The sequence below is a fragment of the Electrona antarctica genome, assembly GCF_951216825.1.
Source record: "Electrona antarctica genome assembly, chromosome: 5".
NCBI classification, from domain to species: Eukaryota; Metazoa; Chordata; class Actinopteri; order Myctophiformes; family Myctophidae; genus Electrona; species Electrona antarctica.
In genome coordinates, this window is record NC_136810.1 from 57,009,451 (window position 1) to 57,032,601 (window position 23,151).

Here is a 23,151-nt window from a genome sequence, read left to right on the forward strand (position 1 = left end):
AGAAACAATAATCTCATCGCAGCCCGTTCCTTCGCAGTTGCTGCGGTCGGCTTGGAGCGCCCCCGCCCCCTCTCCCAGACGCCTCTGTGTGTGTACATGTGTGTGTGTCAATTTAACAAAGGTGCAGACGATCATAAATCAGCACAGAGTGAGAGATGTTTGCGCTACTCTATGCCGAATTGAAGTGAACTCTGAGTTCACTTCAAGTTGACAGTGACGTTACAACACCAAGCTCAACTGCAAATAAGGGAAGTTAATGGTTAAACAGCTTGTGTGTAATTTTGAAACTGAAAGTGTTAAGCCCAGTCCACGGCCATGTTTTGCGTTGTACAGTCAGTGTTGTTTTTGTCGACTAAAACTAACTGTTCGTCGACTTTTTTCACTGACAAACTAAATGGAAACTAGATGAAAACTAATGATAACTAAGACTAAATATACTGACAATTTTGTCAACAAATAAAAACTTGACTAAAATGTTAGGAAGGGACTAGTGGACAAGAGATTACACTTGGTTGCATGCTGAAAATAGCAGATCTACAAGCTCACAACGCGTTGAGATCGGCTATTTTCAGCAAGTGTAAAATCAGTCATTACGACGGCATCAAGGCCCACCAAAAAGTCGACTAAAACTAGACTAACACTAAGACATTCCAGGTGACTAAAATGTGACGACAAACTAAAGGAAAACTATTCAAAAGACTAAATGACTAAAACTAAAATAAAAAAATTGCTGCCAAAAACCACACCGGTGTAGTAGTTATGTATGTGACACGTATGTCTCTGCCCTCTTCAGCCCTCCATGTCGTTGGGCTCGGAGCAGCCCCCTCCCCCCACATCGCTCCCCCCCGTCGCCTCGCAGACGCCGCCGGCGTTCCAGACGGTCTCCAAAGCTCCTCCCCCCCGCCGCCGCCACCCGCCGCCCACAGCGGCGGGATCAACGTCAACGCAGCGCCATTCCAGTCCATGCAGACGGTAAGACCAAAACAAACTAAATATTATGAGGTTTCTGAGAAAGGAAAGAGGGAGAGATCCCGCACACCGTTTAAAAAAAAAGCTCCCAAAACAATTTCGGCCTCAGGCCAACAACGTTTGGGGGACGAAAGCTCTCCTTTCTCAGTTATTCTTTTTGATCCTGCAACCCGTTGACATTTTGTGGATGTGCGTGCACCTCTTCACCGTTGCAATAGGAGGTTTCAGAGAGCGGAAATGTGGCGCAAATCTTTGAATATATTCTTTCAGAGCGAACGTTTTTAACTCAAATATTTGCTTCTGGGGGGGGGGGGGGGGGGGGGGGGTCGCTGAAACAACATATTTCCAGATGGGGGTCGGCGGTCAATTACATATAATTTTTGGGGTCCTTGACATGAGATATTGAGCACCACTCGTATAGAAACATGGGTATTTCAGAATCCTGTCATGATTTAGAAGACATTTTTTTAATTTCGACGCCAGGCCTAAATGGGTTAAGGGTCCATTTAGACCTCTGGTGGTCCCCGGACCCTAGGTTGAGAAACAGTGCTGTGTAGTAGAGTCTTCCTGTATAATAATTAAGCTGTTATTAACCCATTTTGACCTGAGATCAGATTAAAAAAATGTCTTCTACATCCTGACAGTTCTTCGATTTTTCAAAAATAGCAGATCTACAAGCTCGTAGCGCGCCACTCGGTGGCGCGCTATGAGCTTGTAGATCTGCTATTTTTCAATAGCTAAAGCATAACATAATGCTAACACCAAAAGGGGTTCCCGCCCAAAATGGGTTTTAAAGTGGGTCATGGTGCTTATGTTGCGTTCTGAGAGAGGTGTCTGTTTGCATGTTGCCATATAGCTGACTTCAATAGGAAAATAACAAGCACTGCTGCTACTTTTATGGACAATAGAAAGCCATCATCCATTGTAGGTGACTTTAGACTTAACCCTGTTTTTCCTTTTTGACATGAATTCTAAAATTACATCTTACTGACATTGCGTGCTGTGGCTCTATAGTGCAGAGAATGTCAAGGACCCCCCCCCCCCCCCCCCCCCCCCCCAAATTGATGTATTTGGCTGTAGACTTATTTTGTTTAAAATTTTCAAAATGTCAAAGGTTTTAAAAATGTTTTCCAAATTTTATTTTGAACAGTTAAAAATGTACTATTTCTAAATAGCTGAGCTACTGTATGAAACGGGGTCAGAAGTGTTTAAATGGATTTTTATGCTATATTAACTAATTCTTCCGGGGAAGAAGCTTTGAGAGCCATTGCTCTAGTCCAGCGGTTCCCAAAGTGGGCTCCGGGAACCCCCAGGGGTCCTTGAGGGAGTTCCAGGGAGTCCCCAGCTAAATGATAGTTCGGAACCAAATGGACCCTTATGGGTCTGTATGTTTATGTTTATGTTTATTTATTTGATATGGACATAACAATCACATTGCTCATTGCACAGTTGTACAATTAGTAGATGCATCATTTACAGTGTGTTAGCACATGTGCTAATTTTCACCACTTGTCCACAGGAGACTTTTCTAAAAACTACAGGGACACTATAGTTAAAAAAAAACACCCAATCAAGTACAAAAGACTATACATTCTAATAATATTTACAGCACAATTACAAAATCCATTACATAATCTCTAATACAAAAGTAAACATAATCATTCCAGTAACCAGTCAGAAGCTATACATGTGAACACAGTTGATTTGATTTCAACCATAGTTTGAGTCCTCTGTAGAACACGTTACCATCAGACTCTAGTTTTTAGAGCCGTAGGCAAAGAGTTCCATAAGTTTGCTCCCTTTACTGAGAAGGCAGACTGTCCGAATGAGTTGTTACACCTAGGAACAATACAGTTACCACTTGTTGAGGCTCGTGTGGTTGCTCTACCAGTGGTCGGAAGTCTATCAACCAGTCCAGAGAACAAAGGTGAAACATGACCATGTAAACATTTAAAAACCAATTTGGTAGTAGAAAAAAACACAAAATTGTCAAACGTAAAAAGGTTGTGTTTTTTTAGGATACCACAAAGGTGCCATCTCATCGGTTTTTGATCCATGATTTTTATAGCCTGTTTGTATATTGATGTTATTGGTTGTAAGACAGTTTTAGAGGATTGTGACCATGTTGTAACGCTGTATGCTAGGTGTGAGAAAATCATAGCATGCATGTACAGTTGTGCAGTTTTAGCTGATAAGTCCCTTCTGATATGCCGAAAACAATTTAGATTTGGTTTAACCTTCTTGCATATATGCTTTACCTGTTTTTCAAATTTTAAGTTTTTATCCAAGATTATTCCTAAGTATTTTACTTCACTCATTTCAGCAAGAGTTTCATTTTTGATGCGTACCTCAAAGGTATCCGCAGCAGGCCTGCTGCGGATGGAGATACACATTGAAACTGTTTTTTGTACATTAAGAGTTAATTGTGACGACTCTAGCCAGTTTGAGATCTTCTCCAATTCCTGTGTCAGCTGCGTAGCTGCCATGCTGGCTGTTTTAGCAGATGTATAGATGACAGTGTCATCAGCGTACATCTGGCAGCTAACGCCTGGACAGGTATTTGGAAGATCATTAATGTACATGGTGAACAGCAGCGGTCCAAGTACCGACCCTTGGGGCACTCCCATGTTGTTAGGGAGCAGCGTTGATTTCTCCCCATTGACCCTGACACACTGCTGTCTCCCTCCCAGATATGACTTAAACCACTGTAAAGCTTCTGCCGATATTTTAAAGTGTTTTAACTTGGACAACAAGACTCCATGATTGACAGTGTCAAAGGCCTTTTTTAGGTCCAAGAACACTGTCCCCACAACATGTCCCCTCACCAGTAGACCCTTGAACCTGTCTAGTAAGTAGCAGTTAGCTGTCTCTGTGGAATGTTTAGGTCTGAATCCAAACTGCTGTGGGTGCAGTAGTTGTTTAGACTCTAAACATTCAGTTAGTTGCATAGCAACAATCTTTTCTAATATTTTAGAGACAACAGGAAGAATGGCAATAGGTCTATAATTGCTAGCCAAGTCCTTCTCTCCTGACTTATGGATCGGGGCAATTATTGCCGTTTTCCAGCTCTCTGGGAACCTATTTGTTTTTATTGATAGATTAACTAAGTAGGTGATAGGCTCTATCAAGCAGGTCTGATTTTTTTTTATTAGTTCAGCATATAAACTGTGGATATCCTTTGACATAGAGCTACTCATATTTGCGATGCATTTTTTTACTGCATCACTGGATACCTCTTTGATTCGGAAATCATCTGAATGGGCATTGTCAGTCTCCTCAGAGGGTGACTCAGTGGGTCTAAAATTACTGGACAATTCCTCTACAGACTCGATGAAGAAATTGTTGAAAGCATTTGCCATAGCAATATTACTGTCAACAGGGCTATTGTTTACTTTCAGACTATTTATTTTAGCGTGCTTGTGCCTACTTGAGTCTGTTACTCGGTTGATATGCTGCCATAGTTTAGAGCTGTTGCCATTAGCCTCTTCAATAAGCTTGTGGAAGTAGTTACTCCTGGCCTTCCTTAGCTCAGACAGCACTTTGTTCCTCAAGCCTGTGAAGAGAAGGTGGTCAGTATTGTTTTTTGTTTTTAGGGACTTTTTAAGGGCCAGATCTCGCTTTTTAGTAAGCTGGAGGATTTCTTTATTGAACCAAGGGAGAGAATATTTCTTTGGCCTGCTTTTCCACGTTTTAGTGTATTTATTTATTAAATTGCCCAAGATTGAGGTGAAATGATTTACACTATTGTTTAAATCTGGCTCTCTGGTTACCCCTTCCCAGTTGGTTTCCATTAAATCCTGTTCAAAGTTTTTAATGTAACTCAGAGAGTGTACAAATGGACCCTGACAGGTCCATTTGGTTTCATTTGTACACTCTCAGAGTTAGATTAACATTGATTTTACAATATAAATTGGGGTCCCAGAGATAGAAATGCCATTAAATGTGGGGTCCGTAGACCAATGCATGTCAAACTGGGGGGTCCTTGAAATTAAACTGGTTGAGAATCACTGCTAGAGCCGTACAAATCTTCTCTTATGGGGGTCCCTGGCATGTCTTTTCAAATGGGGGTCATTAGTGTCAATTTGGGGGTCCTTGACATGAAAAAGTTTGGGAACCATTGCTCTTGACACAATCCTGCTCTTTGTTTGTTTCGTCCCACTCAAGGTCTTCAACCTCAACGCCCCGGTCCCTCCAGCCAATGAGACGGAGGCCTTGGACCCGGCCAGCCAATACCAGAACAGTTACAGCCAGGGCTTCAACGGCCAATCCCAGCCGCTCCCTGTGGAGCAGGTGGACATGCCGTCGGAGCAGCTGCAGTCTGGTGAGCAGACGTGCAACACTTTAACCTTTCCCCCTCCACACTGCTTCTCAACCTGTGGGCTAGTGGGCCCCAAAATAATAGAGCCAAAACACTATGATTTTTAATGTTCAAGTCGGCTTTGATCCTCGTAGCGCGGCACTCTGTGCTGCGCTATGAGCGGCACTCGGTGCCGCGCTATGAGCGGCACTCGGTGCCGTGCTATGAGCGGCACTCGGTGCTACGAGCTTGTAGATCTGCTATTTTTCAATAGCTAAAGCATAACATAATGCTTAAAGGTATATTCAGTGATTTCACTTAATTCAAATATCACTTATTTTTTCTTATTTTTTGGATAATCCTCCCTACTATAAAGTCCGCTGACCATATAAGGAGTTCCTCCCTGTCCCCAGTTAACCCCTGGGGTCAAAAAAACCTAGTTTCGGTTTGGGCTTGGGGGGTCAAAGCCTTCATCCAATCAGGATGAGAGGGGCCTTCCTCCAATCATGATCGAGTGGGGCGGGCCTTGGTGCACGTGCTGTTGGTCTGTTGTACTTCCCCCACTGTAGAGCGTGTGCATGTGCACATCTTGTTACCGGGTGGACCGGGTTTTTTTCCCAAATCACCCAAATCACTGAATGCTCCTCTAACCCATTCTGGACGGGAACCCCTTTTGGTGTTTTAACTAAGCATTATGTTAAACTTTAGCTATTGAAAAATAGCAGATCTACAAGCTCGCAGCGCGCCACTCGGTGGCGCGCTGCGAGCTTGTAGATCTGCTATTTTTGAAAAATCGAAGAACGACTGACATAGAAACATAGCTTTTTCAGAAAACTGTCAGGATGTAGAAGACATTTTTTAGAATCTGATATCAGGTCAAAATGGGTTTAAAAACCACTGCTTCTAATGTTTCCATGTAGTTGGTGCCTTCCATTCCCAAGACGACGCCGCTGCTGCTGCTGCGGCGGCAGCGGCGGGCCACCCCGGGGCGGCCCAGCAGAACGCGGCCTTCGGCGGCAGACCTCAGTCCTTCTACAACAGCCGGGGGATGTCCCGCGGCGGGCCCCGCAACGCCCGGGGGATGATCAACGGCTACAGAGGCTCAGCCAACGGATTCAGAGGTAAGACTGGAGTGGACTGGAGTGGACAAACCGAGCGTTTAATCGCTCTTTAACCCATTTAGGCCTGACGTCGAAATTTAAAAAAAAATCTCAAAAATTATATTTGCCTCTGCCCCCCCATCTGAAAATATGTTGTTCCAGGGACCTCCCAGAAGCAAAGATTTGAGTTCAAATGTTCACTCTGTAATAATATATATTCAAAGATTTGAGGCACATTTTCATGATTTTTCAAAAATAGCAGACCTACAAGCTCGAGGTGAGCTTGTAGATCTGCTATTTTTCAATAGCTAAATTATAACATAATGTTTAAAACACCCAAAAATGGTTTAACCCATTTTGGTGTTATTTTGACCATATTCTACAAATGTCTTCCAAATCCTAACAGTTTTCTGAAAAACCTATGTTTCTATGTCAGTGGTGGTGCTCAACCTTTTTCATGTCAAGGACCTCCTGAATTATCTGTATTTATTTGGCCACCGACCCCCCATCTGAAAATATGTTGTTCCCCCCAGAAGCAAAGATTTGAGTTAAAACGTTCGCTCTGAAAGAATATATTCAAAGATATTTTTTTTCATGATTTTTCAAAATTAGCAGACCTACAAGCTCGAGCTTGTAGATCTGCTATTTTTCAATAGCTAAAGTATAACATAATGCTTGAAACACCAAAAGGGGTTCCCGCCCAAAATGGGTTAAGCATTGTTATACTTTAGCTATTGAAAAATAGCAGATCTACAAGCTCATAGCGTGGCACCGAGTGCCGTGCTACGAGCTTGTAGATCTGCTATTTTTTTATCCTAAAAATGTGGTGCAAATCTTTGAATATATATATATATATATATATATATATATATATATATATATATATATATATATTAGGGCATTAACAACTTGAGATTTTTCCAAGTCGACTTTCCAAGTCAGACAGTAAAGTCGAAGTTGAGTCGATTTATCGTTTTGTATGACGGGACGGGACGGGGTTGTTAACAGGGGCGGGTGGAGGTGCGCGCGCTCAAATACGGAGCATGTCAAACAAAGCACTGCGCACACACACACTGGCCTCTCCAATATAGCACAGTGTATGTATCATCTATATGGCAAAGCGCTGATTATCAAAACATAAAACTATAATAGTAAATACTAAACAGTGTGTGCGTCGTACACAGACCAGAAAAGAGAACACAACAGGAGAGGGGGCATCATTGGCACACAGCGCAGCAGCAGCGCGCAGCACAGCGCAGCGGCCTGAGAACACAATACAAAATATAACATTAACACTAGTGGCAGTCAGCCAGAACTTCAGAACACAATATAGAAGACATAGGTCTATATATTATCATCACAGCAGCCAGCAGCAGTTTGGCACATCATCAGAATACAATCTGCATTACCTTCCACGTGAACCTTCTCCTCCTCCTCGATAATGTTATCATGTTAGTTTGTTACTTATTTTCTGAGCCATGCAAATAAACAACAACCTGCACTGACCGGAGACGGAGAGGTTCATATGATGTGCCCCGCGCGTAAAGCTAAACCAGAAACAGGCCAGTCATTGCGTCAGCACGGACGCCTCGGAAAGCCAGACGTTTTATTTCCAGCACGGAGGTGAGGGGGATATCGTTTGGGGATAAAGTTTCCGCGCTTCTATCTGTTACTTCTCTGACACAGCGCAGTTCAAACTTCAAATTCAGCCAGTCAATAGTGGGACACCGCTCAACTAGCCTACATGTGTTCAACTTGTTTTTGTTTCGTTTCCATTGTGTGTATAATTCGACTGCGTTGCGCGGTGGCGCGGCCGATCTACAAGCTCACAACGCGTCACGCTGCAACGCATTGTGAGCTTGTAGATCTGCTCTAATTCTGCAGCGCAAGCTAGCACGGCACTGCGCAGCGCAAAGGGGGACAACAGGGGGCCCCACGTCCGGACGGCCGGGCGTTTCTTACGCCGGTTGGGAGGAGGAGGCGACGCGCGGCCGTCGGATGCCCCCCTGGGGGGGGGGGCTCCAAACCGACCGCAGCTTAAATAGGTGAAAAATCAACTGCGACGGAACGGGCTGCGATGCGATTATTGTTTAAAAAAAAAAGAAAACACTGCCTAGCGCGAGGCCTCGCATGTGCGAGGCCCTGTGCGGCGACACCATTCGCACTACGCAAAAAGCGGCCCTGCGCACACATAGAGCAAAAAATATGATATGGGGATTATTATTTTTTTGGACTTCTCCTAATCTGAATCGACTTGTGTTAATGAAATCGATAAATCGATTAGTGAATGCCCTAATATATATATAAATATTCTTTCAGTGTGAACATTTTTAACTCAACCTTGCTTCTTGGGAGGTCCCTGGAACAACATATTTTCAGATGGGGGTCAGCAGCCAATTTCATAAATCTTCTGGGGTTCCTTGACATGAAATAATGTGAGAACCACTAATATAGAAACATGAGGTCATGATTTAGAAGACATTTGTAGAATCGTCCTCGGGTCTAAATGGGTTAATACCATATTTGAACAAATGAATTGTAATTTAAACATTTTCAAATTCTTTTGTATTGCAGGCGGTTACGATTACCGGCCTCCCTTCGCCAACACTCCAAACTCTGGATATGGACAGACTCAGTTCAGCGCACCCCGGGATTACCCAAACGGAAACTACCAACGGGTATGAAAGATGTTGATGATAATATTTATTTAACCCATTCAGGCCTGACGTTTAAATTTAAAAAAAAAGTTTTCTAAATCGTGACAATTTTCGGAAAGATTTGAGGCACATTTTAACGATTTTTCAAAAATAGCAGACCTACAAGTTCATAGCGCGCCACTCGGTGGCGCGCTATGAGCTTGTAGATCTGCTATTTTTCAATAGCTAAATTATAACAATGTTTAAAACACCAAAAGGGGTTCCCGCCCAAAATTGGTTAATGGTTAATGTGGTTAAACGCTAACGTGACATGGATGTGTTCCAGGTCTCAATGGATTAATAATGACCCTGAATTGCCCCAACACCAACTACCAGTGGGTAATGCAACGAGACAATGTTAACGGCGATATTCAACGCCCTAAGACGAGGCCCGCACATGGCGCAACATTAATTATGACGAGTATACCTGTCCTACGTATCAAATGGGTTGATGGCACACCTGCACTGCTGCTGGAACGAGCCGATAGGCCAGTTCCGTATAGGCATTCTTCTTATTCTATTGTAACCTTTATATCTAAAATGATGATAAAAAGAGAACCGTTTTGGACAGTTTGCATAATATTTCCCCAGTCCGAACGGGCGGCTTTCTGTCTTAGCTCTGCAGCAGTAGAGCTTTGTGCAGAAGACTTGGGTTAGAGGCCTGGGTAATAGAGGCCATCCACACCAAGTGGAACTATAAAGATGCATATAAACAAAAAACTAGTAATAAGTTACTGAAGTGGGTGGCAGAGTCTACAACTATAACATGGACAATGGTTATACTGTAGTTCTGGTGCTTGGTGTGAGACGTAACATTTACAGATTGCATTGTCCATCAAAGCAGATCCTCAACGCACTGGTTCTCAAACTTTTATCATGTATAAAAAATAAAATCTGTATAAAAGTCAAAAAATAGCAGACGGGGCACGGTGGCACAGTCGGTAGTGCTGTTGCCTCACAGCTAGAAGGTCCTGGGTTCGATTCCCGCTGGGGATGCTGTGGGTGCTGGCGGCGTGTTTCCTCCTCCGTGTCATCAGTGCCCATACCCGAGGTGGGGTTGGTGAAAGGGCCTTTCTGTGTGGAGTTTGCATGTTCTCCCCGTGTCCCCTAGGGTAGGTACCCTCACAAAACATGCAGTAATCCTGGTCTCTAAACTACCTCTCCCTGGCCAGCTGGGGCGCCTGATGGAGGGGAAAGGAACTGATAGATAGATAGATAGATAGATACTTTATTGATCCCGAAGGAAATTTGTTTTGTCCAACAGCTCCAGTGTAAAAACATACATACAGAATAAAAAGAGCATGATGAACATATAAAAATACATTACATCTAGAAAGCAGTAAAAAAGGCAATAGCTATAAGTTAAAAAAGGCACGAGTTAAAAAGCAAAGCAAATACGTCAACTGACCAACTCCCTCCCCCCCCCGTCTCCCCCCCACGACCCCCATAGTCTAATGGCCCTTGGGATAAAGGAGTAACGTCGGAATAACGTGTTCCTTCCACGTGCTACGTCCAACCAGGGAAACTCCCCCCTGTCAGGTGTAAAGGAGCAACTTGGACACTCGGGCATGAAGGAAGCATGAGTTCAAGTCCGTTGCTCTCCCCATGTCCCCCATATATGGGGACTAGGTTGGCGGAGGGTGTGTAGAGCCCAGGATCACATTAGATAATTGACACAGGGGTGAAACATGGGTTACAAAATCGTGGGATATAAAAATAATAAAATGGTCCTGTGTGTGGGTGTGTGTGTGTGTGTGTGTGTGTGTGTGTGTGTGTGTGTGTGTGTGCCTCCAGGACGGTTACCAGCAGAGCAACTACAAGCGAGGAGCCAGCCAGGGCCCCAGAGGAGCCCCTCGAGGCACCGGCCAGGCCATGCGCTCCTGAACGGCCACTGTTCCTATTGACTGTGACTAACCCACTAACTCAACAACGGACACAAGAAGACATGGCCACTAAGGAAGAGTGGGCACCTCGATTTTAAACTGGCCATTTTGTCCAAAATTATAAAAAAAAAAAAATATTTGGGAAAAAAGGGTCTTAAATAAGTAATGTAAAGTAAGTATACATGACGTGAACTGTCATGCACGATACAACGTCCCAAAAATATATCCTTCAACTTCTTGTTCATGCCCAAAAGGATTGGATAAACAGGTTTGGTAGCAATTTGTTGCAATTGTAGAAATGTTAGGCCTAAATTGGCATCCAAGTCCTTAACTGGGGAGAGTCATTTTCAGAGTCACTTGTCTTTGGATTACGGAAACGACTGCATCCACCTCTTCAGCTTTATTCAATGGAAAACAGGCAGATTCTTTTTATTTTTTATTTTTTTTTACTTACAGGAACTGTGAACTGTGAAAAAGAGTATACATCAGAGGACAAATCTATCACAATGATAGAGTACTTTATTCTTGAAGTGAGTTCTGTCAGAGTGGCAGACTGGAGGAATTATGACTTGCCTTTCAAATATTGTAGTTGTAACATTTTTGGAAAACAATTGCCAATCGATGTGCCCACTTTTCCTTAGTGCCCACTCTTCCTGTTGCCTTCACGACACCACCACTGAGAAATCACATCCAGAATGCATCTGCCCCAGATAACTTGATGTTCAGTTTTTTTTTCCTCTTTTTTTTTAATCACTGGTCTCTTATTTTTTTGTATAGGCTCCATTGATCAAAGTATTCCTGCTTTGATAATGTTCGCCTAAACACAAGCCAAGCTGTTAAAAGTCCTATCATCGTTTTTTTTTTTTTTTACTTTACTTTACTTACCGAGCCTGTGTTCGCATATTCCTGTAAACTTGAAAGACTTCTAAGTTATTTTTTTTGTACGGAAAACTCAACATAATCATCTGCAAAACCGCTGGTCCAATCGCTGGGACTCCTGTCTGCAGGCCCCCCCCCCCTCCTCCCCTTTTTTTTGTTTGTCATTTTGGGTTCGGGAAAAAAAACAAAAAAAAACATTTTATTATTTTTAAGAAGCTTGTTTCCTTGGTTTGTAAATTGGTGTGGCTTCAGTTTCAATAAAGATGTGTTGCATACCCAGGGCTTGGAGCATTTCATTTTTTATTTTATACCAATGTCATGATCACACATTTTCAACTAGGGTTGTCCCGGTCGGATCACGTGAGTGGAAATCGGGGCCGATCACGTCATGGAGCCAATAATACGTGATAGGGACATCAATATTATATGCATATCATATTGGACTGTATATTGTCTGTGATTTGGGATATTATACTATTGTGATATGGCATAAATGTGTTCTATAAAATATAAATATTGGATTACAACCAAATTGCAACCAATGAATTGTATTAAAAAGGTTTGTTACGTCGTTATTTTCTATTGTAACTAGACATGGTGTTTCTTCACCAGCAGTGGTTGGAAAGTACACACAATAATGTACGTTTCTTACGGGTTAGAGGTGCTTTTACTTTTCTCTTGGGTATTTACTTTCTCTCTACTACATCTCAGAGGCAAATATTGTATTTTTTATTCTACTACTACAGTCATTATATAATTTTGTATGAACTATTAAGCCACCCAGCAGACATGAAGTAATTCAACTCAACCCCCACCTCAACCAGCTGCATTTAATGCATTATTAATCATGTGTTACAAATACTGGGATTGTGAAAGCAACCATTCTGCACAATGTTTATGTTTGGTACGGTATAATTCTACATTGTAGTATTGCTACTTAGTTTAACAATAACAAGGAAAAAAATAAAATAATTCCACTGCCTGGTGATGTGTGATGAACGTCAATATTCAGCCACTAGGTGTCGCACTTAGACCTGTTTTGGGGGAAACAATACTTTTGGTGTTCCAACACATTTGAAGTGCCTTATGGATGTGTTATTAATTATTAATTTTATGTTATCCATCAAACCAATTGAATTTATGATTACGAAGTTGTAAGCCCTCTTTGGCTTTAGGGAAGTTGTTGTGAAACCCGGGCCTATACTGATGAACGTTGCCAAACAACAAAAGTTACATGAATCATAATAAGCATAATTAATCATAATATAAATAAATGCATAATAAAGTCCGGCGAAACTTGGCATGTCGAGTTTTGAGTGTCGGCGTGTCGCGTAGTGTTGACGTCATCCTCGGGGTCCTCCATGAAGCCGTGTCGCCCCCACGTGAGTGAGTGGTCAGAAGCATCATGGCAGCGGTTTAGTTTCTCTGCAAGCCTCTACAGTTGGATTTATATCTAAAGATACAATATTCCAGTGTTTATAACTGCAACGAGGTAAGCGTTTACGTGTTGTTTACATGTTAAGGTGATTTTACTTTTTCTGATGAATTGAAAATGGAGGACTCTTATGTAAACAAGTATTTATTTGTGCCTTTTCTGGTTCTATATCCTCAAGTAACAGTTTTTTAACTTTTCGTTTGAAATGTACCCATTCTGCATTCGTTCAGTCAATCAAAGACTTGTATTGTCTGTTCCAGACATGTTGTTATAATTTATTTTTGTCAGATTTGTGTTTGATAAGCAGTCCGTGGATTTAACCACATATAGATCGCCTCATACAACAGTGTTTCTAAACCTTATTCATAGCCTTAAGGACTTCTCCTTAATGCTATGGACCAGAGCTAAGGACCCCCAATTAAATGAGATTTGTATTTGTGGGACCCCTGAATCTAATAGCATTATTGTTAAGACATGATTTGGTCTGTCATTGTGGATATGTGGATAGAGTCTGAGATATTAGATAACAGTAGTGAAACTGATCAAAATACAGATCCTTGTACATGTAAGAAATAAAACTACTGTAAGAAATAATACTGGTGAAGAGCGGCATTAGAGCTATGGACCAGAGCTAGGGACCCCCCCTAGCCTAGAACTAGTTGGTGCATTGTTGATTCTTAGCCTTGGATCAAGGAAGACTGTCTATCATAGATGTATTTTGTTTGATGTTTACATTGCCATATAAAGTAAGATTTGATTAAAATACATTTGATTGATTGATTGAAGAATTTATTAACAGTTTGCAGAATTACAGTACATTTCAAGCACAAACTCAATACAAAGGCTGTTAACTGTGAGTGGACGACCCACTTAAGCATTACACTTGTTTCCAATAGGGTCCACCATGTTCAAATCATCAAAACATTTAGAGACGTACAAATAGACACTTCTATAGACAGAACAGGAATTCATCATAAAGGAGGTAAAAAGGGAAAAGAAACATATACAGTGAGGGAAAAAAGGGGGTGGGCGGTGGGGGGGATTCGCGTTCAGCTCCGTTAATTTGTTTGTTGTCCTTGGAGGAGCTGCGTTGGGTCCCCAAGTCGGCTCCGTGGCCGTACCTTGAGTTGGCTGTGTGGCCGTGACCGTATCTATGACTGTCATAGTCTTCTTGATCCAAGGCTACATTGATTCCATCACAGGGCTGTCACAGATGAAAGTTAAGTTGAAGATTAAGGGCAGTATTATGCGTGTCTTATTAAGTACCAGGTCTTATTACTTAACCTAAGACCTGGAGGCGTGATCAATGCCATTTGGCTATTCTGAGTGGCCAAACAGCATTGACCACGCCTCCAGGTCTTAAGTTAAGTAACTAGAAAAAGTGCCCTTCCGGGCACAGGTCTCCACCAGTGTGTGTGATGTTTGGCCAAATGTGTAGGAGTAATATATAAACGTGTGTGTGTGTGTGTGTGTGTGTGTGTGTGTGTGTGTGTGTGTGTGTGTGTGTGTGTGACGCGGCTTGGCCTGTTGTAGCGCCACCATGAGGCTGATTCGAAAACTGTCAAGTGGCATTTCTTCCTCAGCCTAGTGGGAATATGCATGCACAGTTTCAAAACGGGTACAAAGCGGGCTACTCCTGAAAAGTTTAGAAGCCAATCGTAGCCAATGAGGGTGGATTATGAGAAATCAAACAAACCCGTCTTGATCACATGACTATGGAGAACATGTGTACTGATTTGCGTGAAATTTGGATAAAATCTGAAGGAGTAATATTAGAAAATGTGTTTTACATTGAAAACACATTGAAACTGAGCACTCTGAAAGACCTGTTTCGTTGAATGGCTCTAGAGAGACTGTGTACCAATTTGTGTGATGTTTGGACAAAATCTGTAGGTGTACTGTCCAAAAACTTGTTTTGCACAAAGCGGCCTCCTGGTGGCGCTATAACAGGCCGTTCTGGAAAATGTGGGGCAGAGGTTCATCGTTGGCATCCAGGGAGTTTGTGTGCAAAGTTTGGCATCGACCGGGGTAACGGTGCCGGAGATTAGCTGGTAACAGACGGACGGAAGGACACACACACACACACACACACACGGACGGAGTGCAAAACATACTCTCTCCCCATGCCTTCGGCCTGGTGGAGACAATAAGACCTGGTACTTAAGACACGCATAATACTGCCCTAAGTGTCTGTAACGAAGACTCTCACTAGTCACTTCCATTCACATTAGCGGATCTGGGAGAGTGTTCGTTGGATATTCAGTCCCCATATATGGGGATATCCGACTAGGACGTTGGGCTATATGACATATGACATGTCTAGTATGACAATCCCTATATTTGGCCCGAGCCGACCCAGTGCTGATATCAGATCGATATGGTAGAACCCATATATGGATAGATCTAACTGGCTTAGTCATCGTGACAAGAAGCCTAGTCCTCCAAGTTAGTGGTCGAAGTCGAAGCATCCTGGTTTAAGTTCTAGTTGAACACCACTGTGGCGGGTTCTAACTTCTAACCTAAGTAACCAGCAATAGAGCTTTGACGTATTTTTTAGTGTCATTACAGATATCTGTGTTTTAGGATTTAATTGTTTTTGGCAATATTACACATTTGGAACTTGTAAATCAAAATTACATTAATGTTAGCTTTTTGGCTTTGTAAACAAACAAAATGCACTGAGGAGACATACAACAGTATGCCAAATTGAAATTACTTTAATATACAAATAAATAACTGACTGACATCAATAATGCAAATAAATACTGTAGCCTACTATAATCAAAAACCGACCAAATAGTGGAAAAATAGCCAATCTACAAGCCCTAGATGAGTTAAACAGCTGAATAATTACAATTATCTCATTAAATGATTGCGAATTCCATCGACTCCTCAGCAGTTGAACTAATCAGTCGTTTGCATTTAGTGCAGCACGATTCTTGCTCACATGTGAATCTCGATTTTCCCCCACGAGAATTGAGATAACTTTACTTACTTTATTTGTTTATTTGGACAGGACAATGCATATTAATGGACGTCACATGGACGTAAATACACCGGATATAGCACAGTTGCTAATTTTCATCCGCAGTCCTCACAGGAAACACAAAACGGAAAAACAGACAGTCAAACAGTGTAATACATTTACATAACATTACATAGGGAACACAGCAAAACGACTCAAACACGATTCTCATTTTTTTTCTATGAAAATATTTTGTCTTTAGTCTGTAGTTGTTGAACATTTAATACTACGTTTAAAATGTGGCAGCTGGCGCCAACTACTGTGGCAAAGTCTCCCTTCTAGCAAAAAACAAGCCAACTAGTGCTGCACGATTTTTGCTCAAATTTCAAAATGAGAATGATCCAGTGATGTAAATAGGTTTTCAATGTAATGAGTCCCGGGATGCAGGGATTGGTCTTTTAGATGTCTTTTAGATGTCCCACTTCAACGACGTTAGGAGTCATATTTTGCCATTTTTTACAAATTGCAGCATTTAACTCCCATTTCATTGTATATGGTTATAATGTGGTTATATTCATGTAGAAAACAGAAGAAGAAATGATTATTATAACTAAAGCTAACAAAAATAAACTAGAATAAAAAACAGTACTGTAGTGCATCCTGTGGATGCAGAGATCGTTGTGTTTTGGGATGCAAAATGCACCCTATTTTAACCCATTCAGGCCTGACGTCGAAATTAAAAAAAAAAAAGTTTTCTAAATCATGACAATTTTCGAAAAGATTTGATGCACATTTTAACGATTTTTCAAAAATAGCAGACCTACAAGTTCATAGCGCGCCACTCGGTGGCGCGCTATGAACTTGTAGATCTGCTATTTTTCAATAGCTAAATTATAACATAATGTTTAAAACACAAAGGGGTTCCCGCCCAAAATGGGTTAATAGGTAATGTGGTTAAACGCTCAAACGTGACATGGATGCGTTCCAGGTCTCAATGGATTAATCCCTGAGTGTTGTTCTTCCAGCGGCCACTAGAAGACACCATGGCTACGGTACGTAAGAAGATAGACAACAGGATCCGCGTGCAGATCGAGAATGGCGTCGCCCTGCACCAGCGCAGCCTGTTCATCGTGGTCGGAGACCGCGGTAAAGACCAGGTCAGTGCTCGTCCTTATATTATCGTCACATCACGGAAACACACTTTCCTCTCAATGTTTCACTTTTACTTTCATTTATTTCATTGATTCCGATTCCTTGACGGTTCCCTTTAACCCATTTAGGCCAGACCTAAAAATTAAAAAAAAAAAATCTTCTAAATCCTCCAGTTTTCTGAAATAAATATTTTCACGATTTTTCAAAAAATAGCAGACCTACAAGCTTGTAAGCGCACCACTCGGTGGCTTGTAGATCTGCTATTTTTCAATAGCTAAATTATAACATAATATTTAAAACACCAAAAGGGGTTCCCGCCAAAAATGGGTTAACGAGTGTTATACTTTTAGCTATTGAAAAATAGCAGATCTACAAGTAGATCTAGAGTAGATCTGCTATTTTTGTCAGAGTGAACGATTTTAACTCAACTCTTTGCTTCTTGGAGGGGGTCCCTGAAACAACATATATTCAGATGGGGGTTGGCGGCGGCCAATTACATATATTTTTGGGGGTCCTTGAAATGAAAATGTTTGAGAACGACTGACATAGAAAGAAATATGGGTTTTTTTCAGAAAACTGTCAGGATTTTGAAGACATTTGTAGAATCGTCCTCAGGTCTAAAAGGGTTAAGATGGTCATTGAGATGTAAAAGCTTGAGAAGAAGCACCTGTCTTGTATTGTAATTGTATAGCAGATGTGTCGTGAAGCCCCACATCACCAGCTCTGTACAATGTGATAACATTGTTTGTCGATTGTTGGATCGATTCCGGATCTCAACCCTGATAGTGGACAGATCATTGCAACGTGTCGCCGTAGCTTGCATTGAGTAGCTGTTCGCTAAACATATATATATGTTAATGAAGTTTAGAAGATTTAGAACACTTTCATTTATGTGTGTAATATGTGGTTTTAAATATTTTAGATTTTAGCAGTGTCCATGATGGCATGGACACTGGGCTCACTTCCTTCCTGAACTACAATTCCCATAATGTTTTGGTGCACTGCTCCTCCTTTATGGATAGGGGTTAGGGCTGTCTTACTGAGACAACATGTAGTCCAGGAAGTAAGTGAGCCCAGTGTCTAAGTGTGCTAAAAATCTAAAACCATATATTAGTTACACACATAAAGACCCCAGGAAAGTGTTCTAAATCTTATAAACGTCTCTCTCTCTCTTCCCAGGTGGTCATTCTGCATCACATGTTGTCTAAAGCCACTGTCAGGGCACGGCCATCCGTCCTCTGGTGCTACAAGAAAGAGCTTGGATTCAGCAGGTAAACGTCCTCTTAAGGTCCCTGCACACAGAGCTCGTTTTTCCGAAAAACGCGTCCAGTGTGCAACCAACCACTTCCAATGCGACCGCGGAGCAGTGTTTTGAATTTAGTTTTAGTCATAGTCTCTTCAATAGTTTTAATTTGGTTTCAGTCACATTTTAGTCACCTGGTATGTTTTGGTGTTAGTCTAGTTTTAGTCGACTAAATATCATAAGATTTTAGTCTACTAAATTTACAGTTGATTTAAAATGTATTTTGGTGGGCCTTAATGCCATCGTAATGACAGTTTTTAAACTGTTTTTAAAGCTCCAAGCTTGATCCACGTTGCGACGCGTTGTGAGCTTGTAGATCGGCTTTCATGCAACCAAGTGTAAAATGACTTATACTGGATCTCTTGTCCACTAGTCCCTTCCTAACATTTTAGTCTAGTTTTTATTTGTTGACGAAATTGTCAATACGTTTTAGTCATCATAGCTTAGTTTCCATTTAGTTTCCATTTAGTTTTCCTCAGTGGAAAAAAGGTAGTCGACGAACATTTTTCGTCATAGTTTTAGTCGACGAAATCAACACTGCCACGAAGGAGGGCTAAGCGGTGACGACGTGTGTGTCTCTCTCGCTCTCGTGTCGTCAACAGCAACCGAAAGAAGCGCATGAAGCATCTGCAGAAGAAGATCAAGACGGGAATGCTGAGCCTGAACCAGGACGATCCGTTTGAGCTGTTTGTGGCCGCCACCAACATCCGCTACTGCTACTACAACGAGACGCACAAGATCCTGGGGATGACATACGGCATGTGTGTCCTACAGGTGTGTGTGTAGTGTGTACTGTCAAAGTCTTACTATTTGTCACACACGTTACCGCAGTGAAATGTATTCTCCGCATTTGACCCATCTCTTGGAGCGGTGAGCCGCAAGCCAAGGAGCGATGAGGGAATCATTTGCGCTCGGGAATCATTTGATTAGTTGATCTGAAGTTGAATTATTGTAATGGGTACCTGGTACCCAAGCACGTTCGGTTCGGTACATGCTTGGGACCCGCGTGTGCGTGCGTGTGTGTGCGTGTGCGTGTGTGTGTGCGTGTGCGTGACTGTGACTGTGTTACTCTACAGTTCTGCCTCTGTAAACGGCTTATGAACACTGCTGCGTTCAGCATCTGTCTGTCTGTTGTGATGTGTTCACACTACAGTTGGGTGCCACCGATATTGTCCCTTATCATTTGACCCATTTAGGCCTGACCTCCAAAATTTAAAAAAATACTTCTAAATCCTCTAGTTTTCTGAAATAAATATTTTCAGGATTTCTCAAAAATAGCAGACCTACAAGCTCGTAGCGCGCCACTCGGTGGCGCGCTATGAGCTTGTAGATCTGCTATTTTTCAATAGCTAAATTATAACAATGTTTAAAACACCAAAAGGGGTTCCCGCCCAAAATGGGTTAACTGTCCTTTTGCGCAGATCACGCAAACCTCAGCAAAAAGAAAAGGACAATATCGATGGCCTCCAACTGTACATGTCCGTATTTCTTCTCCTCTTCTTGGCTCGTTTTGCAGGACTTTGAAGCACTCACCCCCAACCTCCTGGCCAGGACGGTGGAGACCGTGGAAGGAGGGGGCATCGTGGTCATCCTGCTCAGGACAATGAACTCCCTGAAGCAGCTGTACACCATGACTATGGTAAGCAACACAAATGGCCCGCGTCATCATCGTTGAGCTTGTTGCTATGCTATGTTTTTGCTATGTTGGAGATAATTTAGCCAACATGGGCTATCATCCTCCGTGTCATCAGTGCCCATACCCGAGGCGGGGTTGGCGAAAAGGGCCTTTCTGTGTGGAGTTTGCATGTTCTCCCATTGACCCTCACAAAAACATGCAGTAATCCTGGTTTCTAAAACTACCTCCCCCTGGCCAGCCGGGGTGCCTGATGTAGGGGAAAGGAACTGGTCGGAATAACGTGTTCCTTCCACGCGCTACGTCCGGCCGGGGAAAATCTCCCATGTCGGGTGAAAAGAAGCAGCTTGGACTCCTCATGCATAGAAGGAAGCATGAGGTCAGTCCGCTGCCCCCCCCAGGTTGGCAGAGGAAGTGTAGCGCCCAGGATTACATTAGATAATTGACACTGGGTCAAAAAATGCGGTACAAAATCGTGGAATGAAAAAAAAAAAGGAATGCAGAAAATCAGCAGTGAGGTGAAAATGTTGTTGAAGTGTTGACATGAAAGCGTGTTTTTTGCCGTTCTTCTAGGACGTTCATTCTCGCTACAGGACCGAAGCACATCAGGACGTAGTGGGAAGATTCAACGAGAGGTACAGTAGGCCTCCGTTGTTGTTTCATACAGTCTATTGAATTGTCGGGACAACGCTCCACACCTCCCAAACTCTTCTCCCTTCTGGCCCCAAAACTGTGGAATGCACTTCCCGTTGCAATCAGAACTGCAGCATCACTCCCAATCTTCCGCCGTAGTCTGAAAACCCACCTTTTCAGACTCCATCATGGCCATCACTTACCCTACCCCCTTACATAGCACTTTTTAGACTTAGATAGCATTTGAAACAGACTTATAGCATGTCATGTAGACAGCACAATAATTGCATTGTATGTAGTCATAGCACTTCATAGTACATATGTATAGCATAGTATAGTATATATGTATAGTTTATATGTATAGTGTCATTATATAGATATGTTCTAGTTACGTTCTTAGCTTACGCATGTTTCATGATAAATGCATGTGATGTATTCCCATGCTTTTTTGTTCTTGCCTAATGTAAATCGCTCTGGATTAAGAGCGTCTGCTAAATGCCTAAATTGTAATTGTATTGTTTATTATGATATGGGTAAAGGGATATTTCACTTTCAAAACAAACTATAGGTTACGAAGGTAACCCTGGTTAATTAAATAAACAAGCGAGGAAGCTCGCTATGAAGATTGCGTCTTCTGACGTGATCACAGAAGCATTCTAATACACTCACAGGCAATCCATTGGCTGGGTCTGAGACTAAGGTGCACCTTGACCACCCCCCCAGGTAAAGGTGATAAAGGTGCCAATAAACCAATTAGTCTCCACTTCAAACATGTGGAACCTTCTCATGAGGCATTGCCTACAAGAAGGGCGTTTTGGCGAGCTTCCTCGCTTGTTTATTTAATTAACCAGGGTTACCTTCGTAACCTATAGTTAATTTAAACTAAACTGCACGAGGAAGCTCGCTATGAAGACCCGATACACTCCCTTCTTGCCACCACAAAGTCTAGACTCACGGGTCCCGACCTCTGCCTGTAGGGTGACGGGAGCGAAAAACCACCCGGCTCAAGGGGCCGGCGGAAAAAAGGAAGGAACCTCGGACCCAGGGCCACTCCAATCAGAGGCCCGACAGATCCAGACCTTACTTTGAAGCCACGCTGAGGACAGCATGCGCCACTGGCGCAGCCGTCACATCCAATCTGTAAAAATTGGCAAACGTCGAGGAGGATGCCCAGCTTGCAGCCGTACACACCTCCTGGATAGACACTCCCCTGGAGAGAGCCCAGGACGTCGCCATACCCCTCGTGGAGTGCGCCTTCACCCTTATGGGAGGCTGCAAACCCCTGGCCGAGTAAGATCGTTCTATGGCTTCCACTATCCATTGTGAGATCCTCACCTTGGATACTGCCTTGCCCAAGGTCTTGGGGCCCCAGGACACAAACAACTGAGTTGTCTTCCTGTGTGCCGCCGTCCTGTCCATGTAAGTCCGTAAGACCCGTACAGGGCACAGAGTATGCCTCCTCTCATCCTCTGCCGAGGAAAAGGGAGGAGGACAGAATTCCACCAGGTCCACCGGTATACAGGTGGTCAACTGGTTCTTAGGCACAAAAGCCGGGTTGGTCGTAATGACCACCCTCGTCCTGTCCACGGAAAAACGTGTGCACTCCTCGCTCACTGAAAAAGCGTGAATGTCACCGACCCGCTTAGCAGTTACCAACGCCAGCAGCAGCGCCGTTTTCAACGACAAAAACTGCAGCTCCACTGACTCCAACGGCTCGAATGGCGGCCGAGACAAGGAGTCCAAAACCAGTGCGAGGTCCCACGAAGGAACCATAGACTTCGGTACCTGGAGAAGGCGCATGGCACCGGCCATATATCGACGCACTAGAGGGTGCACCCAGACAGTGCCATTCCCGAATCCAACATGGCAGGCTGAAATAGCCGCCAGGTAGACCTTCAGGGAGTTGTAAGACAGGCCCTTGTCCATCAGACTCTGAAGGAAAGACAGAATCACTTTCACAGAAGCCTGAAAAGGCACCGCCTGCGTCTGTAGACACCATTTCTCAAACGCACGCCACCTCCCGTCGTAGGCCTCCCTGGTCGACCGAGCCCTCGCACTCTGTATAGTGTCGATGACACCCTGCGGCAGGCCCTCCGCGTCCAGGTTCATCCTCTCACGGGCCAAGCCCATAGATCCAGGTCTTCCGGCCGTGGATGGAAGATTTCCCCTTTCGCTTGCGTCAGCAGATCCCTGCGCAGCGGGATTT

At 43.0% G+C, this 23,151-nt stretch overlaps 2 protein-coding genes and 1 long non-coding RNA gene across 4 annotated transcripts in view; all 3 read left to right on the forward strand.

Annotated features, from left to right (window-relative positions):
* The window catches only part of caprin1b (cell cycle associated protein 1b), a 33,380-nt gene extending 21,281 nt beyond the window's left edge, over positions 1 to 12,099 (forward strand). Inside the window, 6 exon segments of the mRNA XM_079501544.1 lie at positions 794 to 895; positions 898 to 972; positions 5,134 to 5,290; positions 6,187 to 6,387; positions 8,941 to 9,044; positions 10,857 to 12,099. Of these exon segments, the coding sequence (XP_079357670.1) occupies positions 794 to 895; positions 898 to 972; positions 5,134 to 5,290; positions 6,187 to 6,387; positions 8,941 to 9,044; positions 10,857 to 10,946 (729 nt within the window). The 3' untranslated portion in view covers positions 10,947 to 12,099.
* The window catches only part of LOC306923704, a 75,904-nt gene that overhangs the window by 21,952 nt on the left and 30,801 nt on the right, over positions 1 to 23,151 (forward strand). The window lies entirely within an intron of this gene.
* Positions 13,149 to 23,151, forward strand: part of nat10 (N-acetyltransferase 10) — a 40,804-nt gene continuing 30,801 nt past the window's right edge. Inside the window, exons 1-6 of one of the 2 annotated variants that reach the window (XM_079501954.1) lie at positions 13,149 to 13,328; positions 17,263 to 17,381; positions 18,556 to 18,647; positions 19,282 to 19,453; positions 20,196 to 20,318; positions 20,886 to 20,947. In XM_079501954.1, coding sequence (XP_079358080.1) covers positions 17,268 to 17,381; positions 18,556 to 18,647; positions 19,282 to 19,453; positions 20,196 to 20,318; positions 20,886 to 20,947 — 563 coding nt within the window. In that variant the 5' untranslated portion in view covers positions 13,149 to 13,328; positions 17,263 to 17,267. Of the gene's footprint in view, positions 13,329 to 17,249; positions 17,382 to 18,555; positions 18,648 to 19,281; positions 19,454 to 20,195; positions 20,319 to 20,885; positions 20,948 to 23,151 lie in introns of both variants that reach the window. The other variant, XM_079501953.1, reaches the window with a different exon arrangement.